Below are 22,734 nucleotides of genomic sequence, written 5' to 3'. Positions count from 1 at the left end.
TCTACTCTCTCAAAACCCTTCATAATTTTGAACACCTCTATTAAATCTCCCCATAACCTCCAAAGTTCCATGGAGAACAATCCCAGCGTCTCTAGACTTGCCACATAACAAAAGCTCCTCAAGCCCTTGACCATTCTAGTAAATCTCCTCTAACCTCCAGCTTGAGGGTGATGTGTCTTTAAATTTAAAGGGGCACTGTTTTGACATTGTGGGGGCAGTGGGGGGCGGGAGGGGGGTAACTTTTCCAAAGGCTCACTGTAAGCCTTGTCATTCTGTCTCGTCTGCATACATTTACAAAGCTGTAGACATAATATCTGAAGCATTGCAAACTATTATGACGTGACTTTCATGTGTCAATTTTATGCCTTTATTAACATGGATGCAGAGGCTTTGCTGACAGCTCTGTGGGTTAATATACCTCCTGTGTGCTACTGAGTGATCCACACCAGGCAGGTTTGCTTTCTTCTAATCGTAGCCATGTACAGTTTCCAACTTTCCAGGATTGCCCTGGAATCTCAAGAAACTAATCTCCTGGAGATTGCTACGTGAAACACAGGGGAGACCTTGTTGGGGGATGAAGGGGTTGACTTACCAGGAATGGCTAAACAGGTTAGGCCTTTATTCATTAGAGTTTAGAAGAATGAGGGGTGATCTTATTGAAATGTACAAGATTCTGAGGGGGCTTGACATGGTGGATGTTGAGATGTTTCCACTAGTGGGAGAATCTTGAACTAGGGGACATAATTACAGAATAAGGGGACACTCATTTAAAACTGAGATGCAAAGGAATTTCTTCTCTCAGAGGGTAGTGAATGTCTGGAATTCTCTATCCCAGAGAGTTGTGGAGGCTAGGTCACTGAAAGTAATTAAAGAGGAGGTAGATAGATTTTTGAAATATCGGGGAGTTGAGGGCTATGAGGAGCTGGCACAAAAGCAGAGTTGAGGTCTGGAGCAGATCAGCCATGATCTTATTGAATGGCAGGGCAGGCTTGAGGGGCCAAATGGCCTACTCCTGCTCCTATTTCTTATGTTCTTATTTTCTTTGAACTCTTGTTTACTAGTGGAATAAAATTATTGGGCATGGGATAAAAGTCTGACTGATAGGAATATGTCCAACCAGATTTGGCAATGGTATCACCAGGCCATAACAATAGGTGGGAAACAATGGTCTTGATGTCCTTGGGCTGGGAGGTAATCAGCCAGGAAGCAAGCTGAATGGAGTTCCAGCAGCCAGTTTACCTGTCTGTCACATGAGGAGAGAATCAGACACTTTGACCTCCCTGTGCCCCCAAATGAATAGCTTCCCAGAAGATATTGTGTACACATATCCATTTGGATATGGTAGTGAGCTGCAGCTCACACCAATGGTTGTTGGAGACCAATCATCTAAGCCTCAGGACATCGCTGCAGGAGTTCCTCGGGGTAGTGTCCTAGGCCAAACCATCTTCAACAACTTCATCAATGACCTTCCCTCCATCATATGGTCAGAATTGAGGATGTTCACTGATGATTACACAATGTCCAGCCCCATTTGCAACTCCTCAGACACTGAAGCAGTCCGTATCCATACGCAGCAAGACCTGGTCAACATTTAGGCTTGGGCTGATCAATGGCAAGTAACTTTCACACCACACAAGTACCAAACAATGACCATCTCTAAGGAGAGAGAATCTAACCATCCCCCCTTGACATTCAATGGCATCACCATCACTGAATCCCCCACTATCAACATCCTGGGGGTTACCATTGACCAGAAACTGAACTGGACCAGCCATATAAATGCTGTGGCTATAAGAGCAGGTCAGAGGCAGGGAATTCTGTGATGAATAACTCGCCTCCTGACTCCCCAAAGCCTGTCCACCATCTACAAGGCACAAGACAGGAGAGTGATTGAATGTCTCCACTTGTCTGGATGGGTGCAGCTCCAACTACACTCAAGTTCAACACCATCCAGGCCAAAGCAAATCCACTTGATCGGCACCCCATCCACCACCTTAAACATTCACTCCCTCCATCACCGACTCACACTGGCAACAGTGTGTACCGTCTACAAGATGCACTGCAGCAACTCACCAAACCTCCTTCAACAGCACCTTCCAATCCCGCGACCTCTACCACCTAGAAGGACAAGGACAGCAGACATATGGGAACACCACCACCTGCAAGATCCCCTCCAAGCCACACACCATCCTGACTTGGAACTATATCGCCGTTCCTTCACTGTCGCTGGGTCAAAATCCTGGAACTCCCTTCCTAACAGCACTGTGGGTGTACCTACCCCACATGGACTGCAACACTTCAAGAAGGCAGCTCACCACCACCTTAAGGACAATTATGGATGGGCAATAAATACTGGACTTGCCAGTGACACTCAGATCCCATGAATTAATTTAACATGAGTTACCATCCATTTCTGTGGAAATTTTCTGTGGCGACCAGTTAGATTATTAAGCCTGCTTAGCCTGCATCCATCAACATTTAAATGGAAGAACTTGGAGGTCAGGGTGGCCTGTTCCTTGACATTAACATTGCTAACCTCCCCCCTCCACACACCCTCCCCCGGCTCTACCCCACCATCAAATCACTTACCAGCTGGAACTCATTCCTTCTACTGAAGGCCTCTTTGATGCTCTGGTCTTGCCATAAGACTCTAATGGCTGGGAAAACCCTTTGGAAATATTCTTTCCCAACTCCAATACAACTGTGCTCAAAGGCCATCAGGAAAAGCCCATGCTTCTCATTCTCCCAATTCCCCCAAGGAAGTCCCAGCTTCTCCCTGGCATCCACCAGCACACGCATTCCTGTTATAATATTCCCATAAATCGTGTCCCTGAATTCCTCCAGGGTTTTTCGATCGAAGTCCTGCCCATGGATAATCCTCATCTGTTTCAGGAATGTACTCTTGCCACTCTCGCCGGCTCCCAGCAGCAGGATTTTCACCATTCTCCTCAAGTAAGGTCTCTCCTTCGCCAGCATCTGATCAATACTTTTGGTTCTTCTCTTCATCTCGATCTCGTCCTCCGACCCGAAACAGTTCGGGAGGCAACCGTTCGCCCAGGCATCCTCCAACCCAGCCATAATGCGTCCGCCGGCGACAAGGAGGGGGGGGGGGGGGCAAAAAAAAAGTTTCAGAAAAGTTTTTCAAAGTTTCAGAGAAAAAGTTTCCGGCGCCCCAGAGAGAGAGAGTGGACTGAAACTAATCTATCTGCATTTCTGCTGTGCTGTGCTATTTCAGTAAACACACCAGGCTCAATTCTTCTTCAAGGGGCTTTTTTTTTTGCTTGTCGCCTCCCTCTGTATGTAATGTCCAGCCGAGTGAATGGTCGAGGAATGACATTTGGGAGAAAGAGGGAGCTAAAACAGCTGCCAGTCTGAGTGAGTGCAGGCTCTCCTCCCAGAAAAGCAGCACAAAGTAATGAATTCACTGAAACGGCCACCCTTTTAAAGGCTCAAAGGTTTCCTGGCTGCACACTGGAAATGCATCTTTGCCATTTCCTCCCCTCCTCACAGAAAATACTTTCTGCATCTTTTAAGAATCCAGGGGAAAACAGGATGGTCGAAAAATCAACAGAAATGCACGCCTCAGTCCTAGCTAATCAAAATTTTACAGTGCATGTGAGGAGATGGTTCCAAAAGTTACATAGAGAGAGAGAAAAACCTTTGGGGTTTGGAACTAAAGTCTGGCTCGGGTATAAAATTAAAACCTGATCCGACACGTGCAGTGGGGTCCAGTCGGGTTCGGTTCGGGTAGCCAGGCTTTAGCTGGAAGTGCCGAGTGATAATGAATAACGAACATAGTGAGTTGCACAGGTCATGTCTATCAACGGTCAGGGGATCACATCAACTGGGGGCATTGCACACACAGCAAGCTAGAAGATCAAAATAAAAGCAAAATACTGCGGATGCTGGAAATCTGAAACAAAAACAAGAAATGCTGGATTCACTCAGCAGGTCTGGCAGCATCTGTGGAAAGAGAAGCAGAGTTAACGTTTCGGGTCAGTGACCCTTCTTCGGAACTAGAAGATCGACTTTGGGAAGAAACAGTCTGAGTGAGTGCAGGTTCTCCTCCCAGAAAAGCAGCACAAAGTAATGAATTCACTGAAACGGCCACCCTTTTAAAGGCTCAAACGTTTCCTGGCTGCACACTGGAAATGCATCTTTGCATCTTTGACTCAAATTTGAGTCATTCTGCAGTGCAGTGAGTTAGTATGAGATTCCTCTGCGAGCTTAGAGTGCATTTCTAGTACAAACTGGCTCTGAAGTTCCCTTGGGATTTGGACAGATGATTTGCCCCAAAGTTGATCTTGATTTCCAGTTTCCAGTCGTGCCCCGATCCACCCACCCCCCCCCCCGGTTGACACTGAGTGCAATTCAGCAATACAGAGTCTGCACTTAAAACCTTCCTGTCAATCTTACAAGGCAACTCCTTGGAAATTGCTAGGGCAAATAATTGTACAAATGGCTGGGAGTCAGTAAATTTCCATCTGATGGGAATCTGTAGATTACTGACTAAATGACCAGGATTGGGTATGAGTTGGGAGAAATTTAACAAGTTGATTACTAGTCCACAATGTATTCCATCTCAACCATACACTTTGGGATTACAGAAGATTGCGTTTGCAATGTGTTCAGGGAGCCTCTTAGCTGTGATGCTAAAGCTGGTGAGTAAATGCACCCTTAAGGAAACAATTAATCCATTGAAAATAAAGCATTGTTAAAATAGCAGGCACACTGTTTATCACTAATATCGCAAATCACAATTTTAACCGCTCCAGGATTTCAGGAGTTGGGCTGGGTAGAACCTCATGCTCATCCATCAACCAAGTGATGTGACAACTCCTTCATGGCCACTTATCATAGCTGCCAGTCGGTATCAATTTAGTTCCTATCACTCAATTCATTATCAAGAATGTTCATCAGTATAATACCCATTGTCACCAAGGGCTAAATCCCCCACAAACACCAATAGTAACATTACACAGAATGACATGAACTGGAGACTTACAATGAGCTCATCATTGAGTATTTGTCCAGCTACAGACACCCACCCTTACATCAATAAAGAAATTAAAGAATATTTTACACACATACCTCAGGATGTTCAGAGTTCTTCCATGCAATATCCACTTGCCAAAAGACTTGTATCAGTCCAGAGGTCACACACAATTCTTCTCTCTACATATTCCAAATATCCCTTTGCTTCCTCATAGAGATTTCCCACTTTATGGATGAGCTCCATGGGTTAGTGATAGAGGAGCTCTATGGGTTAGTGCCAGTCAGTGATGGAGGAGCTCTATGGGTCAGTGCCAGTCAGTGATGGAGGAGGTCTATGGGTCAGTGCCAGTCAGTGATGGAGGAGCTCTATGGGTCAGTGCCAGTCAGTGATGGAGGAGGTCTAGGGGTTAGTGCTGGTCAGTGATGGAGGAGCTCTATGGGTTAGTGCCAGTCAGTGATGGAGGAGCTCTATGGGTCAGTGCTGGTCAGTGATGGAGGAGCTCTATGGGTCAGTGCTGGTCAGTGATGGAGGAGCTCTATGGGTTAGTGCCAGTCAGTGATGGAGGAGCTCTATGGGTCAGTGCCAGTCAGTGATGGAGGAGCTCTATGGGTCAGTGCTGGTCAGTGATGGAGGAGCTCTATGGGTTAGTGCCAGTCAGTGATGGAGGAGCTCTATGGGTCAGTGCTGGTCAGTGATGGAGGAGCTCTATGGGTCAGTGCTGGTCAGTGATGGAGGAGCTCTATGGGTCAGTGCCAGTCAGTGATGGAGGAGCTCTATGGGTCAGTGCCAGTCAGTGATGGAGGAGCTCTATGGGTTAGTGCTGGTCAGTGATAGAGGAGCTCTATGGGTCAGTGCCAGTCAGTGATGGAGGAGGTCTAGGGGTTAGTGCTGGTCAGTGATGGAGGATCTCTATGGGTCAGTGCCAGTCAGTGATAGAGGACCTCTATGGGTCAGTGATAGAGGATCTCTATTGGTCAGTGCCAGTCAGTGATAGAGGACCTCTATGGGTTAGTGATGGAGGAGCTCTATGGGGTAGTGCCAGTCAATGATGGAGGAGTTCTATGGGTTAGTGCCAGTCAGTGATGGAGGATCTCTATGAGTCAGTGCCAGTCAGTGAGGGAGGAGTTCTATGGGGTAGTGCCAGTCAATGATGGAGGAGTTCTATGGGTTAGTGCCAGTCAGTGATGGAGGATCTCTATGAGTCAGTGCCAGTCAGTGAGGGAGGAGTTCTATGGGTTAGTGCCAGTCAGTGATAGAGGAGCTCTATGGGTCAGTGCCAGTCAGTGATGGAGGAGCTCTATGGGGTAGTGCCAGTCAATGATGGAGGATCTCTATGAGTCAGTGCCAGTCAGTGATAGAAAAGCTCTATGTGTCAGTGATAGAGGAGCTCTATGTGTCAGTAATGGAGGAGCTTTATGGGTCAGTGATGGAGGAGGTCTAGGGGTTAGTGCAGGTCAATGATGGAGGAGCTCAATGGGTCAGTGATCGAGGAACTCTATGAGTTCATGATAGAGGAACTCTATGGGTCAGTGATGGAGGACCTCTATGAGTCAGTGCCAGTCAGTGATGGAGGAGCTCTATGGGTTAGTGCCAGTCAGTGATGGAGGAGTTCTATGGGTTAGTGATGGAGGATCTCTATGGGTTAGTGCCAGTCAGTGATAGACCTCTATGTGTTAGTGATGGAGGAGCTCTATGAGTCAGTGCCAGTCAGTGATGGAGGAGGTCTAGGGGTCAGTGCCAGTCATAGAGGAGCTCTATGGGTCAGTGCCAGTCAGTGATGGAGGCGGTCTAGGGGTTAGTGCTGGTCAGTGATGGAGGAGCTCTATGGGTCAGTGCCAGTCAGTGATAGAGGAGCTCTATGGGTCAGTGCCAGTCAGTGATGGAGGAGCTCTATGGGTCAGTGCCAGTCAGTGATGGAGGAGCTCTATGGGTTAGTGCTGGTCAGTGATGGAGGAGCTCTATGGGTCAGTGCCAGTCAGTGATGGAGGAGCTCTATGGGTCAGTGCCAGTCAGTGATGGAGTACCTCTATGGGTCAGTGCCAGTCAGTGATGGAGGAGCTCTATGGGTCAGTGCCACTCAGTGATGGAGGAGCTCTATGGGTTAGTGCTGGTCAGTGATGGAGGAGCTCTATGGGTCAGTGCCAGTCAGTGATGGAGGACCTCTATGGGTCAGTGCCAGTCAGTGATGGAGGACCTCTATGGGTCAGTGCCAGTCAGTGATGGAGGATGTCTAGGGGTTAGTGCTGGTCAGTGATGGAGGAGCTCTATGGGTCAGTGCCAGTCAGTGATAGAGGACCTCTATGGGTTAGTGATGGAGGATCTCTATGGGTCAGTGCCAGTCAGTGATAGAGGACCTCTATGGGTTAGTGATGGAGGATCTCTATGGGTTAGTGCCAGTCAGTGATAGGGGAGTTCTATGGGTCAGTGCCAGTCAGTGATGGAGGAGTTCTATGGGGTAGTGCCAGTCAATGATGGAGGAACTCTATGGTTCTGTGCCAGTCAGATAGAAAAGCTCTATGTGTCAGTGATAGAGGAGCTCTATGGGTCAGTGCCAGTCAGTGATGGAGGATATCTATGTCAGTGCCAGTCAGTGAGGGAGGAGTTCTATGGGGTAGTGCCAGTCAATGATGGAGGAACTCTATGGTTCAGTGCCAGTCAGTGATGGAGGAGCTCTATGGGGTAGTGCCAGTCAGTGATGGAGGAGCTCTATGGGTCAGTGCCAGTCAGTGATGGAGGAGCTCTATGGGTTAGTGCTGGTCAGTGATGGAGGAGCTCTATGGGTCAGTGCCAGTCAGTGATGGAGGAGCTCTATGGGTCAGTGCCAGTCAGTGATGGAGGATATCTATGTCAGTGCCAGTCAGTGAGGGAGGAGTTCTATGGGGTAGTGCCAGTCAATGATGGAGGAACTCTATGGTTCAGTGCCAGTCAGTGATGGAGGAGCTCTATGGGGTAGTGCCAGTCAATGATGGAGGAGTTCTATGGGTTAGTGCCAGTCAGTGATGGAGGATCTCTATGAGTCAGTGCCAGTCAGTGAGCAAGGAGTTCTATGGGTTAGTGCCAGTCAGTGATCGAGGAGCTCTATGGGGTAGTGCCAGTCAATGATGGAGGATCTATATGAGTCAGTGCCAGTCAATGATGGAGGAGCTCTATGGGGTAGTGCCAGTCAATGATGGAGGATCTCTATGAGTCAGTGCCAGTCAGTGATGGAGGAGTTCTATGGGGTAGTGCCAGTCAGTGATAGAGGAGCTCTATGGGTCAGTGCCAGTCAGTGATGGAGGAGCTCTATGGGGTAGTGCCAGTCAATGATGGAGGCTCTCTATGAGTCAGTGCCAGTCAGTGATGGAGGAGCTCTATGGGGTAGTGCCAGTCAATGATGGAGGATCTCTATGAGTCAGTGCCAGTCAGTGAGGGAGGAGTTCTATGGGGTAGTGCCAGTCAATGATGGAGGAACTCTATGGTTCAGTGCCAGTCAGTGATAGAAAAGCTCTATGTGTCAGTGATAGAGGAGCTCTATGTGTCAGTAATGGAGGAGCTTTATGGGTCAGTGATGGAGAAGGTCTAGGGGTTAGTGCAGGTCAATGATGGAGGAGCTCAATGGGTCAGTGATCGAGGAACTCTATGGGTTAGTGATAGAGGAACTCTATGAGTCAGTGCCAGTCAGTGATGGAGGAGCTCTATGGGTTAGTGATGGAGGATCTCTATGGGTTAGTGATGGAGGATCTCTATGGGTTAGTGCCAGTCAGTGATAGAGGACCTCTATGTGTTAGTGATGGAGGAGCTCTATGAGTCAGTGCCAGTCAGTGATGGAGGAGCTCTATGGGTTAGTGCCAGCCAGTGATGGAGGAGTTCTATGGGGTAGTGCCAGTCAATGATGGAGGAACTCTATGGTTCAGTGCCAGTCAGTGATAGAAAAGCTCTATGTGTCAGTGATAGAGGAGCTCTATGTGTCAGTAATGGAGGAGCTCTATGGGTCAGTGATGGAGGAGCTTTATGGGTCAGTGATGGAGGAGGTCTACGGGTCAGTGCAGGTCAATGATGGAGGAGCTCAATGGGTCAGTGATCGAGGAGGTCTACGGGTCAGTGATGGAGGAGCTCAATGGGTCAGTGATGGAGGAGCTCCAAAGGTTTTTAAGCATCAACTGTTAGTCTGCCTCCTTCTTTCTCGTGTCCACATTGACCGGTTTTGAGGAAGCACTAAATGGTGGTGTATATGGAACACACTTTATTCACATACAGCACAGGTGATCAATCTAACTGTATACAGAGAGTGGCTTTAAGGTGGGGTCAGGAGGATTTTCACAGAGGTTGGCATTGGTTCAGTCGGCCAACATGTTCCTGCCTCCAGTTGATCTTCCCAGAAGCAGGTCATTACCTGCAGAGGTATGTAGGCAATCAGCATAATTAACTGCCCATTTGTGGGCTGATTGGGGCCAGGATCTTCCTGACGGTGGACGGGACCCCACTGAGGGCCGAGGCGGGCAGGTGCCTGGTGGCGGTTTGCCCGTGGCTGGGCTGGGGGTCCCGCGAGGCCTCCTACAATCATACCCCACTGCACCCATGGACATCAGAGGGGTTTCCCTCCACAGGGGTGGCCTCGCAGCTGTGGACAGTTTTATTTTTAAAAGAAATCGAATCCTCCTCAGATTGTGCCTGAACATGGAATGGCAGAGCCTATCCTGCCGTGGCAGAGCCCATCCTGCCATGGCAGAGCCCACCCTGCCATGGCGGAGCCCACCCTGCAGTGGCAGAGACCACCCTGCAGTGGCAGAGCCCATCCTACCATGGCGGAGCCCACCCTGCAGTGGCGGAGCCCACCCTGCAGTGGCAGAGCCCACCCTGCCATGGCAGAGACCACCCTGCAGTGGCAGAGCCTACCCTGCCGTGCAGAGCCCATCCTGCCGTGGCAGAGCCTACCTCTGGTGGTGTGGCTGCTGTCCTTCCAGGCCCTCTGATTGGGCCTGCAGCCTCGGGGACCTGCCCACTATCCATAACTGGACAGCAGACCCTGAGGCAACCTCTTAATTGGCCGTCTTTAGGAAGATCTCCCAGCCGGGCGGATGCCTTGACAGTCAGAGTGGGGATGCCTTGACCGCAGAGTGTGGTTGCCTTGACCGTCAGAGTGCAGTTGCCTGGACCTTCAGAGTGGGTTTGCTTCCTGGAAATAGTCCTGACTCATGCTCACATTCTAAGAGCAGAAGATTCCGCCCAGAGAGAGCAGCTTTTCCGTTTCTGTTTCTTCCGAGATCTCCAACTATTCTAAAGGATCTTTGATACACCTTATTTTGCCTACATCAAAGTTGCATGCCTCATGATGTATCTGGTCCTGAATCTGTTGATAAACATAAACAGTAAGGACAGGGTTTTACATAAACAGTCCTAATTCTTTATGTCAGAGATACTTCCCTCAAATAAGACTTCCTGACTTAACTGTTCTCAAATTGTTTGAGCAGTAAGTTTATTCACCATTTATCTCTATTCTATAGTTCACAAATCCCTCTTAAACTAGCCACTAAAGTTATACTTTAATCACCCATGGTTAATGTCATTCCCGTCACTTATTTCCTTGCGCAAGCATTTCTCATAGATAATGCTGAGACGCTAAATACATAAGATAACCAGAAGTGTCTTTTTAAGTCACCCATTACTATCCTGTCTATTTCAGAAAGCCTGTTACTCCAAGATACAAGGCAGTTCATTAATTAACCCTTAACTCTCCGACATATAACTCTCCAGAATGTCCAACATAGGGTGGACTGATCAGTGATGGAGGAGTGAGTGAGTATCTGTATTCTACTTCAGATACTGAGAGAGTTACTATGTGAAGATGTAACATAAATCTCTTGCAGTGTGCAAGGAAGCCACAGTCAAATAAAGAATCGGGTGAAAGGAGCAGTGTTGAAGAAAATGCTCCTAATAAAACATCACAATCAATCAATTCACAAAAGATATTTATTTTATTGTAAAAATGTATATTTTTCCCTTGTAATCAAGGTTTAACTGGGGGAGTTGGATGACTTATAAACCCACAGAATAAAGTCTATCTGTGACATTTCAGTCGTGTTATAATCACTTCAATCTACATTTATTTTATAGTTCGCATACTGTGTACTCATTCCGTTGCTGCAAAGGGCAAATGCAATGCCTAGTGCGGTACTGAGTCCCAATCGTGATCCTTGGTCTGTTTTGGTGTAGTTGTTCTCATTTGGGCCAATAATTGGGGTGTTCAAATCAGCTTCAGCAGCCTCCCCCCTCGCCCTGAGCTAAGGTGGGTAGGTAGGTAGGTGGGGTGACGTCACGTATTCAGCTGAACTGCTGGTCATGGATATTATCTAATTATTCCCAGGGCTCATTTGATGAGGATGGGATCAGGCTCCGCTGTGATGCCTACCACAGCTAAATAACCCACTGACCATCTAAGCTCGCCTATGAGGAATAGGTGCTCAAGTGCATTACAGAAAAGCTTTGGGACCAAAACCCCAAGAAGCGATAGAAAGGTTTAGAGGGGAAGCCAAAAACGAAGGGTACTATGGAGTGCAAGGCAGCAATTTTACTGCTGGTTAAGCGGCATGTTTCCTGGCCAACATCAAATTCCATGGTGGGTATCGATGGTGCAAAGTTTCAACCCCGTAATCCGTACAAACTTATAGAAGCAGCTGATTACCTGGAAATAATCAGATATGAGTCCAGTAACACTGTCAGTACATACAAAATAGGATAAATATTGGAATGGAATGACACTCAAAGAAAAATAAGATCTATCTACAATATATAAAAAATTCTTACATCTTGCTTTCTGTTGCCAAGTTTTTGTCACAGCTCTCTGTCAACTTTTCCTATTATAAATTCTACACTTACAACAGAAACTGCCAATGTAAACATTGTCACACTGTAATGGCAACTTCCCACCTGTGGTGGCACTGTAGCACCATAGGTTTGAACCCCCTCAGCCTGTAGTGGAGGAAAACTCCTACGTTCCGTAACACTCTGCGTTCCAAATTGCTATCACTCTATCTTTAGAATTTCAAATTATAAATTCAAAATATTATATTAAAATAAGCACAATATGTGTGACTTTAAACAGGGCACTGAATTACATCTGTGCATCTTGGTCCAATTAACCCTGTGTTCTAACTCCACTTCATCTGAAACATTGGGTTTTGACTCCTCATGTAACAGTGCAGGTCGATTAGTATTATATGAAAGAATACTGCAGCATAAAATTCATATCAAACTTTTAAAGTGAGGTTTGAATTTGCTGTCCGTAACCCAATAATCTGTTATTAGTAGTAATGGTTACATACAGGGTTCACCTTGGGGCCTTACCTCTGTCTGACCATAATATAAATTCTGCCTGATACACTATTCACCAGTGTTACAGGGTGATCAAAGGGGCTCCCAGGGACATTCACGAGCCAGGATTCCCTTTACACTGCCCAAAAAAACCCTGTCCTTACTGTACAATTTTGCAATTCCTAAAACAGCAAGTTTGATGTAATACTGCCAGATTAGTTATAATTATAATTGTGGGCTGCTTTCTCTTGTGGATTTGGATATGTAACTGAGTTGAGATCAGTCAAGAGTGATTTTTCTTTTCCATGCAAGGCAGTACGACACAGAGGAAACTTCTGTCCATTCAGACTGGGCTGGATTTAAGCACCTGTCTGCACTGTGAGAAGCCTTGTCCAACCCCTAGTCCGGCCATGCCCCACTATAGACATGTTCAAATGTTCGGCCGGCTGTGCAGGATGGCTGACGAGCTTTCACAGCCCTGCGACAGTTTGTTCTGCTCGATCCAGACAATCTTCTTCTGTTCCTGGAAGATGTTTTCTTTCACCGCCTTGATCAGCTCCTCGATGCTGCTCCACATGTTGGGCTCCACAGTGGCGGAGAGACACGGCACTGACTCGAGGTGCTTCTGTTCGATCCGGTGCAACTTCAGGAACTCATTGTCGCTGCTGCAGGACTTTGGAGCTAATTTCCTGAAGGGAAGAGAAGACACAAGAGTTTCCATTCATTCCTTGCACTGGTCTGAATGTCTTTCAGTTTGCTGCATTCAGGCCTGTCTGGCAGATGGGGGCTGATTGATAAAAGGCCGACTGAGTGAGGAAAAGATCTCTGGTTTGTGCTGAGGTAGCTGACCAGGATGTCTATAGTGGGCCTCAATGTGCTAGTGTTCAGGGAGAGAAGGAGGTGGTGAATGAGCCAAAGTTCCTGCTTTTGGCCAATGTCTAGCTACATCTGAAGAGTGCGAGCATTGGATGAAGATAGGGATGGACACAACGGTGAGATCCTTAAGCCCCAGGTTGCCAAACATTGAAACATGATGATCAGTCACTTGGGAGAGGCACCGGGAGATGCCTCCCAAACCTACTGAAATGTCCCCCAGTAGGAGTCACTTTTTACCCATTCCGGTATCCTCCCAGTTTCCCCCCTGCACCTCATAAAGTCAGTTGTCCCTCTTTGGAACATGGTGCTATCTGCACCAGGAGCCCTCCAGAACCTCACCCAGGTGGTCAATCTCCACATGGGGGTCTAGGCATTGACTGTTGGCAGCGTATTCTACTTTACAAGCATCACAGCTGATCAGAACCTTAACCAGCTGCATACTATAGGGTGGTAGAGTGGTAATGTCATTGGACTAATAATCCAGTGCTTCTTCTTTGGCCTCCTTATCTCGAGAGACAATGGGTAAGCGCCTGGAGGTGGTCAATGGTGTGTGGAGCAGTGCCTGGAGTGGCTATAAAGGCCAATTCTAGAGTGACAGGCTCTTCCACAGGTACTGCAGAAAAATTTGTTTGTCGGGGCTGTTACACAGTTGGCTCTCCCCTTGTGCTTTTGTCTTTTTTCCTGCCAACTGCTAAGTCTCTTCGACTTGAGAATCCAGTGCTAGACCTAGACAAATGGTCTGGGGACATGGATTTGGATCCCACCACAGTAGCTGGTGGAGTTTAAATGTAATTAATAAAAATTCAATTAATTAATAGAAATCTGGAATTGAAAGTTTGTCTCAGCAATGGTGCCATGAAACTATCATTAATTGTCATTAAAAAAAATTTGGTTCACTAATGTCCTTTAGGGAAGGAAATCTGCCATCCTTACCTGGTCTGGCCTACGTGTGACTCCAGACACAGAGCAATGTGGTTGACGCTTAACTGCCCTCTGAAATGGCCTAGCAAGCCATTCAGTTCAAGGACAATTATGGATGGGCAACAAAGTGCTGGCCCAGGAAAGAATTAGAAAAAAACTTTGCAGTGACTGATTGGAGCTGACATTTTTTCAACTCTCCTTTGCCTGGGGCACTGAGGCAGATTGAAAAGAGGCTCCACGGAGACATTGGAGCGCACTAGACCTTTCCCCTGAATGCTCCCCTCTCCTCTCCCAAGGTCAGTACTGGGGCACAGGTCCTGCAGTCCTCCAACGGCTCACCCAAGTGGTCGTTAAGTCGGTTTAAATATTGTGACTCAAGACCCATCATTGACCAACATAGAAAGGCCTCCCCTTCCCAAAATGCTTTGTAGTTTTGCTTAAAGCAGCCTGAAGGACATGAATGACTACATCGAGCAACAGAAAGTGCAAAGACCATTGTCACTAAGAGAAAGTTGACAATGGTCAGTCTCCCATGGAAATGGGTTGAGGCCCCAAAACCTTACTAAGGATTAACCATATCATTTGGGTCAAAATATTCATTGCGATCACATGAAGTGGAGGCCACTGCAGCACCAGAGGTCAGATCAGATCAGATACCTCAGCACCGACCAGGGGTCCACCCTGCGGATTTATCTGATTCCAGTGGGCCAGTGCAAGACTAGGAAGTGTAATTAGTAATCGAGTGACCAGGAGTCGTGTAGACCCTCTGTTGGTCCAGTGAGCCCTGCTGATATCTGATCTCTTCTGTCTCCCCTCCGAATGTTACCTTAATTTCTTAATGTTTTTTGTGGTCACTTTGATATGAATGATGATAGTGTAAATCTTCTCGGTGATTAAATCCTTGGCAGAGTGCACTCCTATTGGCAGTAGACCATGTTTGTCCTAAAAAGGAAATAAAATACTTAAGTAAGGATTGGTTTACTGCTGTATCTGTTTGAGAAGCAAGACTCTTCAAATCCAACCCTAATACTGCGTCTTGCTTCTGAATCAGAAAATTGAGGCCATTCAGCCCTTCACGTCTGTGTGAGCTCTCCGAAAATGTTGTCCAATTAGTCCAATGCTCTGCCCTTTCCTCACAGCTTTTATAGTTTTTTCTTTTTTAAATATTTGTGCAAATATTGTCCTGGCTTGTCTCGTACTCTTTTCAACCTTGTTGGTGTCCTCCATAACGAACCTTTACTCTTTTTACTGAGGTTTCTCAATAAGAAAAGGGCCAGCTTACACTCACACTTCTACCTCCAAAACAACCTGTCCTCCCCTCAAATATTCCAGGCAAACAGCATCAGTTTGTAGTGCTCCACGTTACGAATGGATGGTGTTGAGATGTTTGCAGATCAAGCACTCTCACTAGTGTAAACTGTACATAGGAGGCTAGGAGTACAGAACGCTAGTGTATCCTGTACATACATAGGAGACAACACTGAGACGGGTATGGATCAGCATTAGCGTATCTTGTGGCCGTCGCTCTGTGGGTAGCACACTTGCCTCTGAGTTAGAAGGTTGTGGTTTCATAATCCCACTTCAGAGGCTTGAGCACAAAATCTAGGATGACATTCCTAGTGCAGGACTGAGGGAGTGCTGTGCTATCTTTCAGATTAAGATATTTCCCTGTGAACGTTAAAGATCCCATGGCACTATTTTGAAGAAGAGCAGGGTAGTTCTCCGCAGTATCTTGGCCTATATTTATCCCTCAAGCAATACCTAAAAAAAGATGATTTGGTCAGTTTGTCCAGTGTTGTTTGTGGGAGTATTCTGTGCGCAAATTGACTGCTACGTTTCCTACAGTACAACAGTGACCACAGTTGAATCATACTTCATTGGTTGTAAAGTGCTTGGAGAGGTGTGAGGTCATGAGAGGTGTTATACACGTATATGCAAGCTTTTGTTTCTTTCTATTGCAGATTTACAGGAGATAATACGTACAGGCGCAGAAGTAAGTTTTACTTTTTTAAATAAAAAGTGTATAATGAAAGGAAAACATGAAACAATGAAAGACTATGCAGACATCAAACCCATGCCTTCCCACAGACCAAGGGCAATCTGCCTTACTATGGATTCTACCCAACGCATTGAAACCCTTGAGGACAGGCTCTACGTATAAACTCACTGATCCCCAAAGGTCGTAAAGCAAAACTCCAGGATAATCCTCCATCCTTCTCATCTCCACTTGAGAGAGAAGAAAGAGCATGTACTCCTGCAGGAACACATTCAAAATCCATCACTGTTAATGACAATTTCACAGCCTGTCACGTTTTCTGTTCAAAAAGAACGTGAGCTCCATTGGGCTCCCAAAGCTAATTCCAAACACGGCGTCCAATTTTTAAAAGACACAGAATCGTGTGGAGTTTGTGACAGTGCAACAGAACCATTCGCTGCCACCCCTAGCGGCTCTGCAACGATCAGTCCCCTCACACCCACCCCCAATGTTAAATAAAATCTGTACCTTGGCGATAACGTCCCTGATAGATTCAAGTGTAATGCATTCATACTTGTCCTGATTCATAATTTTGTGCAAAGAGTATCGTGTCTTTGTCTTCAACTGCTCTTCAGTAACAATTTCTAGAAAAGAAACAGTCATTGCTACTTCTACTATTTATCGCAGAATGACGAAAAAGAGCTGTTACATTTACACTGGGTTATTGGGTTTAATTTTGATATCCGATTTAACTCTGAGCCACACTGTGTTAAATAACCAACTGGTTTATTTACAAAACTTTAACTTAAGATGTTCTTACACGATTTAAGTACTTGTCTTGAGAGCCATATGTTCTGTGTGGAAGGTCAAGCTGTGTGATTTTCAGAAGCTTCCAGAAATCTCCCACAGTTCTACCCCTGCTCTCTAGCTCCACCTGGAGGCTTATCAATCAAACACGACAGAAGCCTTCACATTGATCCACTCCCTTTGAAGCTGTACAGAATCACATACTTCAGTTCAGCCATGGCACTATCTGCTCTGAGTCAGGACACAGGAACATTTAGCCCATTGAGCCTGTTCTCCCATTCGATGAGATAATGGCTGATCTGCAATCTACCTCCATATACCCAACATTGCTCCATATCCCTTAATATCTTTGGCTAACAAAAATCTATCAATCTCAGAGTTAAAATTAGCAATTGCTCCTGCATCAATTACTGTTTGAGAAAAAGAGTTCCAAACTTCTATCAAGAAGTGTGTAGAAGTGTTTCCTAACTTCACTCTTGAAAGGTCTGGCTCTAATTTCTTGACTATGGCACATAGGCCTAGACTGTCAAGTAGCAGAATTAATTTCCCTCTATCTACCCTATCTGTTCAATCAAAAAGAATCATAGAATGGTTTAGAGCACAGCAGGAGGCCATTCAGCCCATCAGGTCCATTCCAACTCTCTGCAAGAGCAACTCCCGAATCCCACTCCCCCGCCTTTTCCCCGTAGCCCTGAACTATTTTTCTCTTCAGATAATTATCCATTTTTTTTGAAGGCCTTAATTGAATCTGCCTCCACCACACTCTCAGGCAGTGCATTCCAGATCCTAGTGTAAAAGAAGGTTTTCCTCATGTCACTGTTGCTTCTTTTGCCAATCACCTTAAATCAGTGTCCTCTGGTTCTGGATCCTTTGGCCAATGGGAACAGTTTCTCCCTATTTACTCTGTTCAGACCCCTCATGATTTTGAACACCTCTATCAAATCTCCTCAATCTTCTAAATTCCTGTGAATACAAACCTAGTTTGTTTAATTGCTCCTCCTTGGAGTCCAGTAAATTAAGCTGCTCTCCTTTGGATTTAAGTTCCAATCTCGGCACTTAAGTACTGAGGGAGTGCTGCACTGTCAGAGGTGCTGTCTTTCAGCTGACAGGTTAAACTGAGGCCCTGTCTGCCCCCTCAGGTGGGCATAAAAGATCCAACTGGCACTATTTCAATGAAGAGCAAGATTATTCTTCCTGCTGTCCTGGTCAATATTTATCACTCAACCAACATCTAAAAACAGAATATCTAGTCATTATCTCATTGCTGTTTGCGGGATCTTGCTGTGTGCAATTTGGCTGCCACATTTCCTACGTTACAACAGTGACAGCACTTCACAAGTAATTGGCTGTAAAGCACGTTGGGACATCCTAAAATCAAGAAATGCAAGTATCTCTCTTTTCACAGTGGCAAAGTTGGAAATTCAGTGCACTGCCCCTGCGTTGCTCTCTGAAAATGCTCTCCACTAAACGCCCTTTCCCCAAACCTTTAAAAACTTCTCTTTCGAACCTTTACACATTTCCCTTTTGAAAGCTATTCCAGATTCTGTCTCTATTACATTTCCTGGTCCATGACCAAACAGCCCCCAACTTTGGAGAAACACGATTAAGTATCAGGAAATAAACCAAGGATGTCAAAGTCTTGGAGAGGGAGCAGAGGAGATTTACCAGAATGGTACCAGGGATGAGGAACTTCAGTTATGTGGAGAGACTTGGAGAAACTGTGGTTGTTCCCATTAGAGCAGAGAAGCTTAAAGGAGGATTTGATAGAGCTGTTCAAAATTATAAAGGTACATGGGAGAAACTGTTTCCACTGGCAGTTAGGGTCAGTAACCAGAGGACACAGATTTAAGATAACTGGCAAACAAAATCCAGGAGCAAATGAGGACTTTTTTGTTTACGCAGCCAGTTGTTATGATCTGGAATGCATAGCCCAAAAGACAGATTCAACAGTAACTTTTGAAAGGAAATTGGATATATAGTTGAAAAGGAAAAGTTTGCAGGGCTATGGGGAAAGGGCAGGGGAGTGGGACTAACTTGACAGCTCTTTCAAGGAGCTGGCACAGGCACGATGGGCCAAATGGCCACCTTCAGTGCTGTGTCATTCTATGTGAAGAGGTTGTACATACCTGGCTGCACCACACTGAACTCTGACGCAGATGGTAGCTGAAGGAGGCGCTGCATCAAAGCTTTAGCTAATAACGTTGGCATGATGATCACTGGCCGTTTTTGCTGAACGGTGATTGGCTGAACCAAGCTGTAGGGCACGATCTTTTCATCCTTATCTGCAATTCAAGCACACATCACTATTTTTATAGTTCTGCTTTCATCCCCCTCCCTAAAATATTTGGGAGGGGAGAGGTAATTTTAACCTAACGCACCGAGTGGTAAACTGATGAGAGCAGATGGGTCACCCTTTTACACCCTGCCCGATTTTGCTTTCCAATGCAGGTATGGTTCTATGGGTACTGGCTAACACATACCCACCTACCCAGTGCCTTGCATGAATGACCACTGTTCATCTGTGAACCTGGCGTCAGCAACGCAGAAGGCAATCTCAGGTTAATTTTTTTCTACATTAACTTTTTCAGGATGCCTTGGCTATAAAGGGCATCCGATTTTTCTATTAAATGTTTTCCGAAAAGTTGGATCTTCCGCAAAGTGCTCTATGTTTTCTGCTTCAGTGCATTGCCTCTCCAGTGTCAGAAGATTATGGGTTCAGGTCCCAGTCTAGTCACAAAAATCTAGGCTGACATTAGAGTACTGCAATAAGGAAGTGCTGCATGGTCAGAGGGGCTGCTTGAAAAATATCGATGAATCGAGAGACCTTTGCGTTCAAATCTATTATTCCCAAAGAGCGTGGCAGATAAAGCCATTTAATAAAAGGCCAGTGGCATTTGGGGTTTATAGTTCAGGAATATAAGATAAATTTATACATAACATTGGTTCGGCCATAGTTCGAGTACCATGTGAAGTTTTGGTACCCCATTATCGACATGGAGCATGTACTTGGAGATAATGTCAGGAATGGGAATTAATAGCGCTGAGAGTCCTGAGACACTGAGACTGTTTTCACTTGAGCAGGAAAGGCTAAGAGGTGATTTAGTCGAGGGTTTTAGGATGATGCAAGGTTTTGGTGGGGGAAAACTATTTCCTCTGACTGGGGAGTCAGCAACTTACAGTCATCAGTTTAAAATTGTCAACGAGGGAGGGAGGAGAGGGATTAGGAGAAATGTCTTCATGGGAAATACTTTGGCATGGAGCATTGCACCTTTTAAGGAAAAATTGGATAAATAATTAAAGCAGAGGAAGCTACAAGGCTATGGAGAAAGAGCGGTGCAATGGAATTAATTTTGGATTGCTCTAGCACTGAGCCAGAACACACATGATGGGCTGAACAGTCTCCTCTGTGCAGTAAACTTCTACGGTTCCATAAACAGCAACAGAAACTTGTATTTATGTAGTATATTTAATGGAACATAATATTCCCAAGCTGCTTCACAGGAGCATTATAAAGCAAAATTTGACACCGAGCCACATAAGGAGGCATTAGGACAGGTGACCCAAAGTCAAAGAGTTAGGTTTTAAGGAGCATCTTAAAGGAGGAAAGAAAGGTAGAGAATTGGAGAGGTTTGGAGAGGGAACTCCAGAGCTTGGAGCCCAGACTGCTGAAGGCACGGCCACCAATGGTGGAGCGATTAAAATCAGGGATGTACAAGAGGCCAGAATTAGAGGAAAGCAGATAGCTCAGAGTGCTGTGGGGCTGGAGGAGATTGCAGAGATATAGAGGAGTGAGGCCATGTAGGGATTTGGAAGCAAGATGAGAATTTTAAAATTGAGGCATTGCTTAACCAGGAGAACAGACAGAGGGGTGATAGGTGATCGGAACTTGCTGCAAGCTAGGAAACGGGCAGCAGAGGTTTGGATGACCTCAAGTTTACAGAGGGTAGGGTATGGGAGGCCAGCCAGGAGTTAGAATAGTTAAGTCTAGAGGCAACAAAGGCATGGATGAGGGTTTTAGCAGCAGATGGGAAGAGGCAAGGACAGAGTCAGATGATACCATAGAGGTGGAAATAGCCAGTCTAAGTCATGGTGCAATTATGTGGTGAGAAGCATCTCAGGGTCAAATACAGCACCAAAGTTGTGAGCAGTCTAGTTCAGTCTCAGACAGTTGCCAGGAAGAGGGATGGTGTCGATGGCTAGAGGACGGAATTTGTCAGGGGGATCAAACACAATGACTGCAGTCTTCCCAATATTTAATTGGCTCCTGCTATGAGGACCATTTAGAAGGGGGACTATCACCTCCAGGACCACTGTTAAAAATGAATCCCCTTTGTCACAATGATCTAGCCATTTGACTATGACCTCCTTTGTCCATGGAGGCCAAATGGTCACAATTCCTCGACTAAAGTGGGCAGGATTTACTTCTTAATCTTTATATGGAAGAAGCGTTCAGTAAAATTGACTCACCTTCATGCCAACATCTGGGAGAAGGACTATTGGCACTAGGCAGATGCCTCGGAAGCTTGGCAGGCACTATTCTCACTTGATCCGGACATAACTTCCTCATCTTCATAAACTTCATAAAACACAAGAGTGAAGAACCAAAACAGTGAGAAGAGTATTCCTACAATTCGTCGTCAGCATGTCTAAAATTACAATCAGGAAATAAGGACCACAACCTCTTCAATACTCATTCAACGGTCATTATTTTTTTCCAAATGAGGGATAATATCACCACCACAACTAAGGTCCATTGGTTGGATTAATGTCTGATTACTTGATATACATGGGAACATTTGAGTAATGAGAATCTAGAACTGGTGACACGGTCCGAGTACAATGAACAGGTTCTTTGACATTTTACCTTTTTCTCCCTCTCATTCTTCCAGACGTTTCCTGTCAATGCGTAGATTTTAAGCAAGAGGAGCTGGTGAGCTCTGAAAAAGAGGAAGATAGAGAGAGAGAAATGTTATTAAAAGCAGCCCCACTTTCACCTCACCATCGCCAGTCTGATTGTATTGTTTTGAGATTTGCATTGTACATTTTATACACTTAAGGCTGCTGTACAACACACATGAGTCGGAAAAGAGAAAGTAAAAAAGAATAAAGAAGAGTCCATTGTTTCAACAGCATGCTGTATCTGTCTGATATCTCTTATTAAACTTGGCTAAACCTCACTCCAGTCCCAAGCACATCACACTGATCAAGTCAAAGTCTTCTCAGTTTCTTGGCAATTAAGAATCAGTCTCAAAGCAGCTAAAGGTAACTACATATATCATTCAGCCCAAGTAGTCAATAACCAGTTTTTATAGTCTACACAAGCCTCCTTCCACTCCAATTACCTCTTCCCACTCTTCACCCTGTATCCCTCTATTCTTTTCTCTCTCCTTGAATGTCATAAACCATCCCAAGGTGCTTCACTGGAGCATTATAAAACAAAGTCTGACACCGAGTCACAAAAGGAGATATTAGGTCAGATGACCAAAAGCTTGGTCAAAGAGGTAGGTTTTAAGGAGTGTCTTAAAGGAGGAAAGCGAGGTGGACAGTCGGAGAGGTTTAGGGAGGGAACTCCAAAGCTTGGGGCCTCGGCAACTGAAGGTGTGGCCACCAATGGTGGAGTCACTAAAATCAGGGATGCATAAGAGGCCAGAATTAGAGGAGTGCAGATACCTTGGAGGGTTGTGGGGCTGGAGGAGGTTACAGAGTTAGGGAGTTAGAGAGTTCCGGTCAAGAGCTTGACCGGAAGCCAATGTAGGTCGGCGAGCACAGGGGTGATAGGACAACGGGACTTGATATTAGTTGAACATTACCTCCTTATTTTTGTATTCTATTTCTCTACAAATGAACCCCAGTATTTTCTCTGCACTTG

General features: G+C 45.8%; 2 protein-coding genes across 7 annotated transcripts in view; both read right to left on the bottom strand.

Annotated features, from left to right (window-relative positions):
* The window catches only part of LOC137353365 (guanine nucleotide-binding protein subunit alpha-12-like), a 46,736-nt gene extending 42,717 nt beyond the window's left edge, over positions 1–4,019 (bottom strand). Inside the window, exon 1 of the mRNA XM_068019546.1 lies at positions 2,590–4,019. Within this exon, the coding sequence (XP_067875647.1) occupies positions 2,590–3,078 (489 nt within the window). The 5' untranslated portion in view covers positions 3,079–4,019. The remainder of the gene's footprint in view (positions 1–2,589) is intronic.
* A 6,950-nt stretch (positions 4,020–10,969) lies between these two features.
* Positions 10,970–22,734, bottom strand: part of LOC137353363 (caspase recruitment domain-containing protein 11-like) — an 82,910-nt gene continuing 71,145 nt past the window's right edge. For 5 of the 6 annotated variants that reach the window (XM_068019541.1, XM_068019540.1, XM_068019543.1 and 2 more), the window contains 6 exons: positions 21,730–21,802; positions 21,333–21,441; positions 18,992–19,147; positions 16,587–16,702; positions 14,910–15,025; positions 10,970–12,975 (listed from right to left, as the gene is read on the bottom strand). In XM_068019541.1, the coding sequence (XP_067875642.1) occupies positions 12,717–12,975; positions 14,910–15,025; positions 16,587–16,702; positions 18,992–19,147; positions 21,333–21,441; positions 21,730–21,802 (829 nt within the window). In that variant the 3' untranslated portion in view covers positions 10,970–12,716. Of the gene's footprint in view, positions 12,976–14,909; positions 15,026–16,586; positions 16,703–18,991; positions 19,148–21,332; positions 21,442–21,729; positions 21,803–22,734 lie in introns of those variants that run through there. The other variant, XM_068019545.1, reaches the window with a different exon arrangement.

The sequence above is a fragment of the Heterodontus francisci genome, chromosome 41 (genome assembly GCF_036365525.1).
Source record: "Heterodontus francisci isolate sHetFra1 chromosome 41, sHetFra1.hap1, whole genome shotgun sequence".
Taxonomy (NCBI): domain Eukaryota; kingdom Metazoa; phylum Chordata; class Chondrichthyes; order Heterodontiformes; family Heterodontidae; genus Heterodontus; species Heterodontus francisci.
Note: the sequence above shows the minus strand (reverse complement) of the source record. Positions and strands in the feature narration are given on the sequence as shown.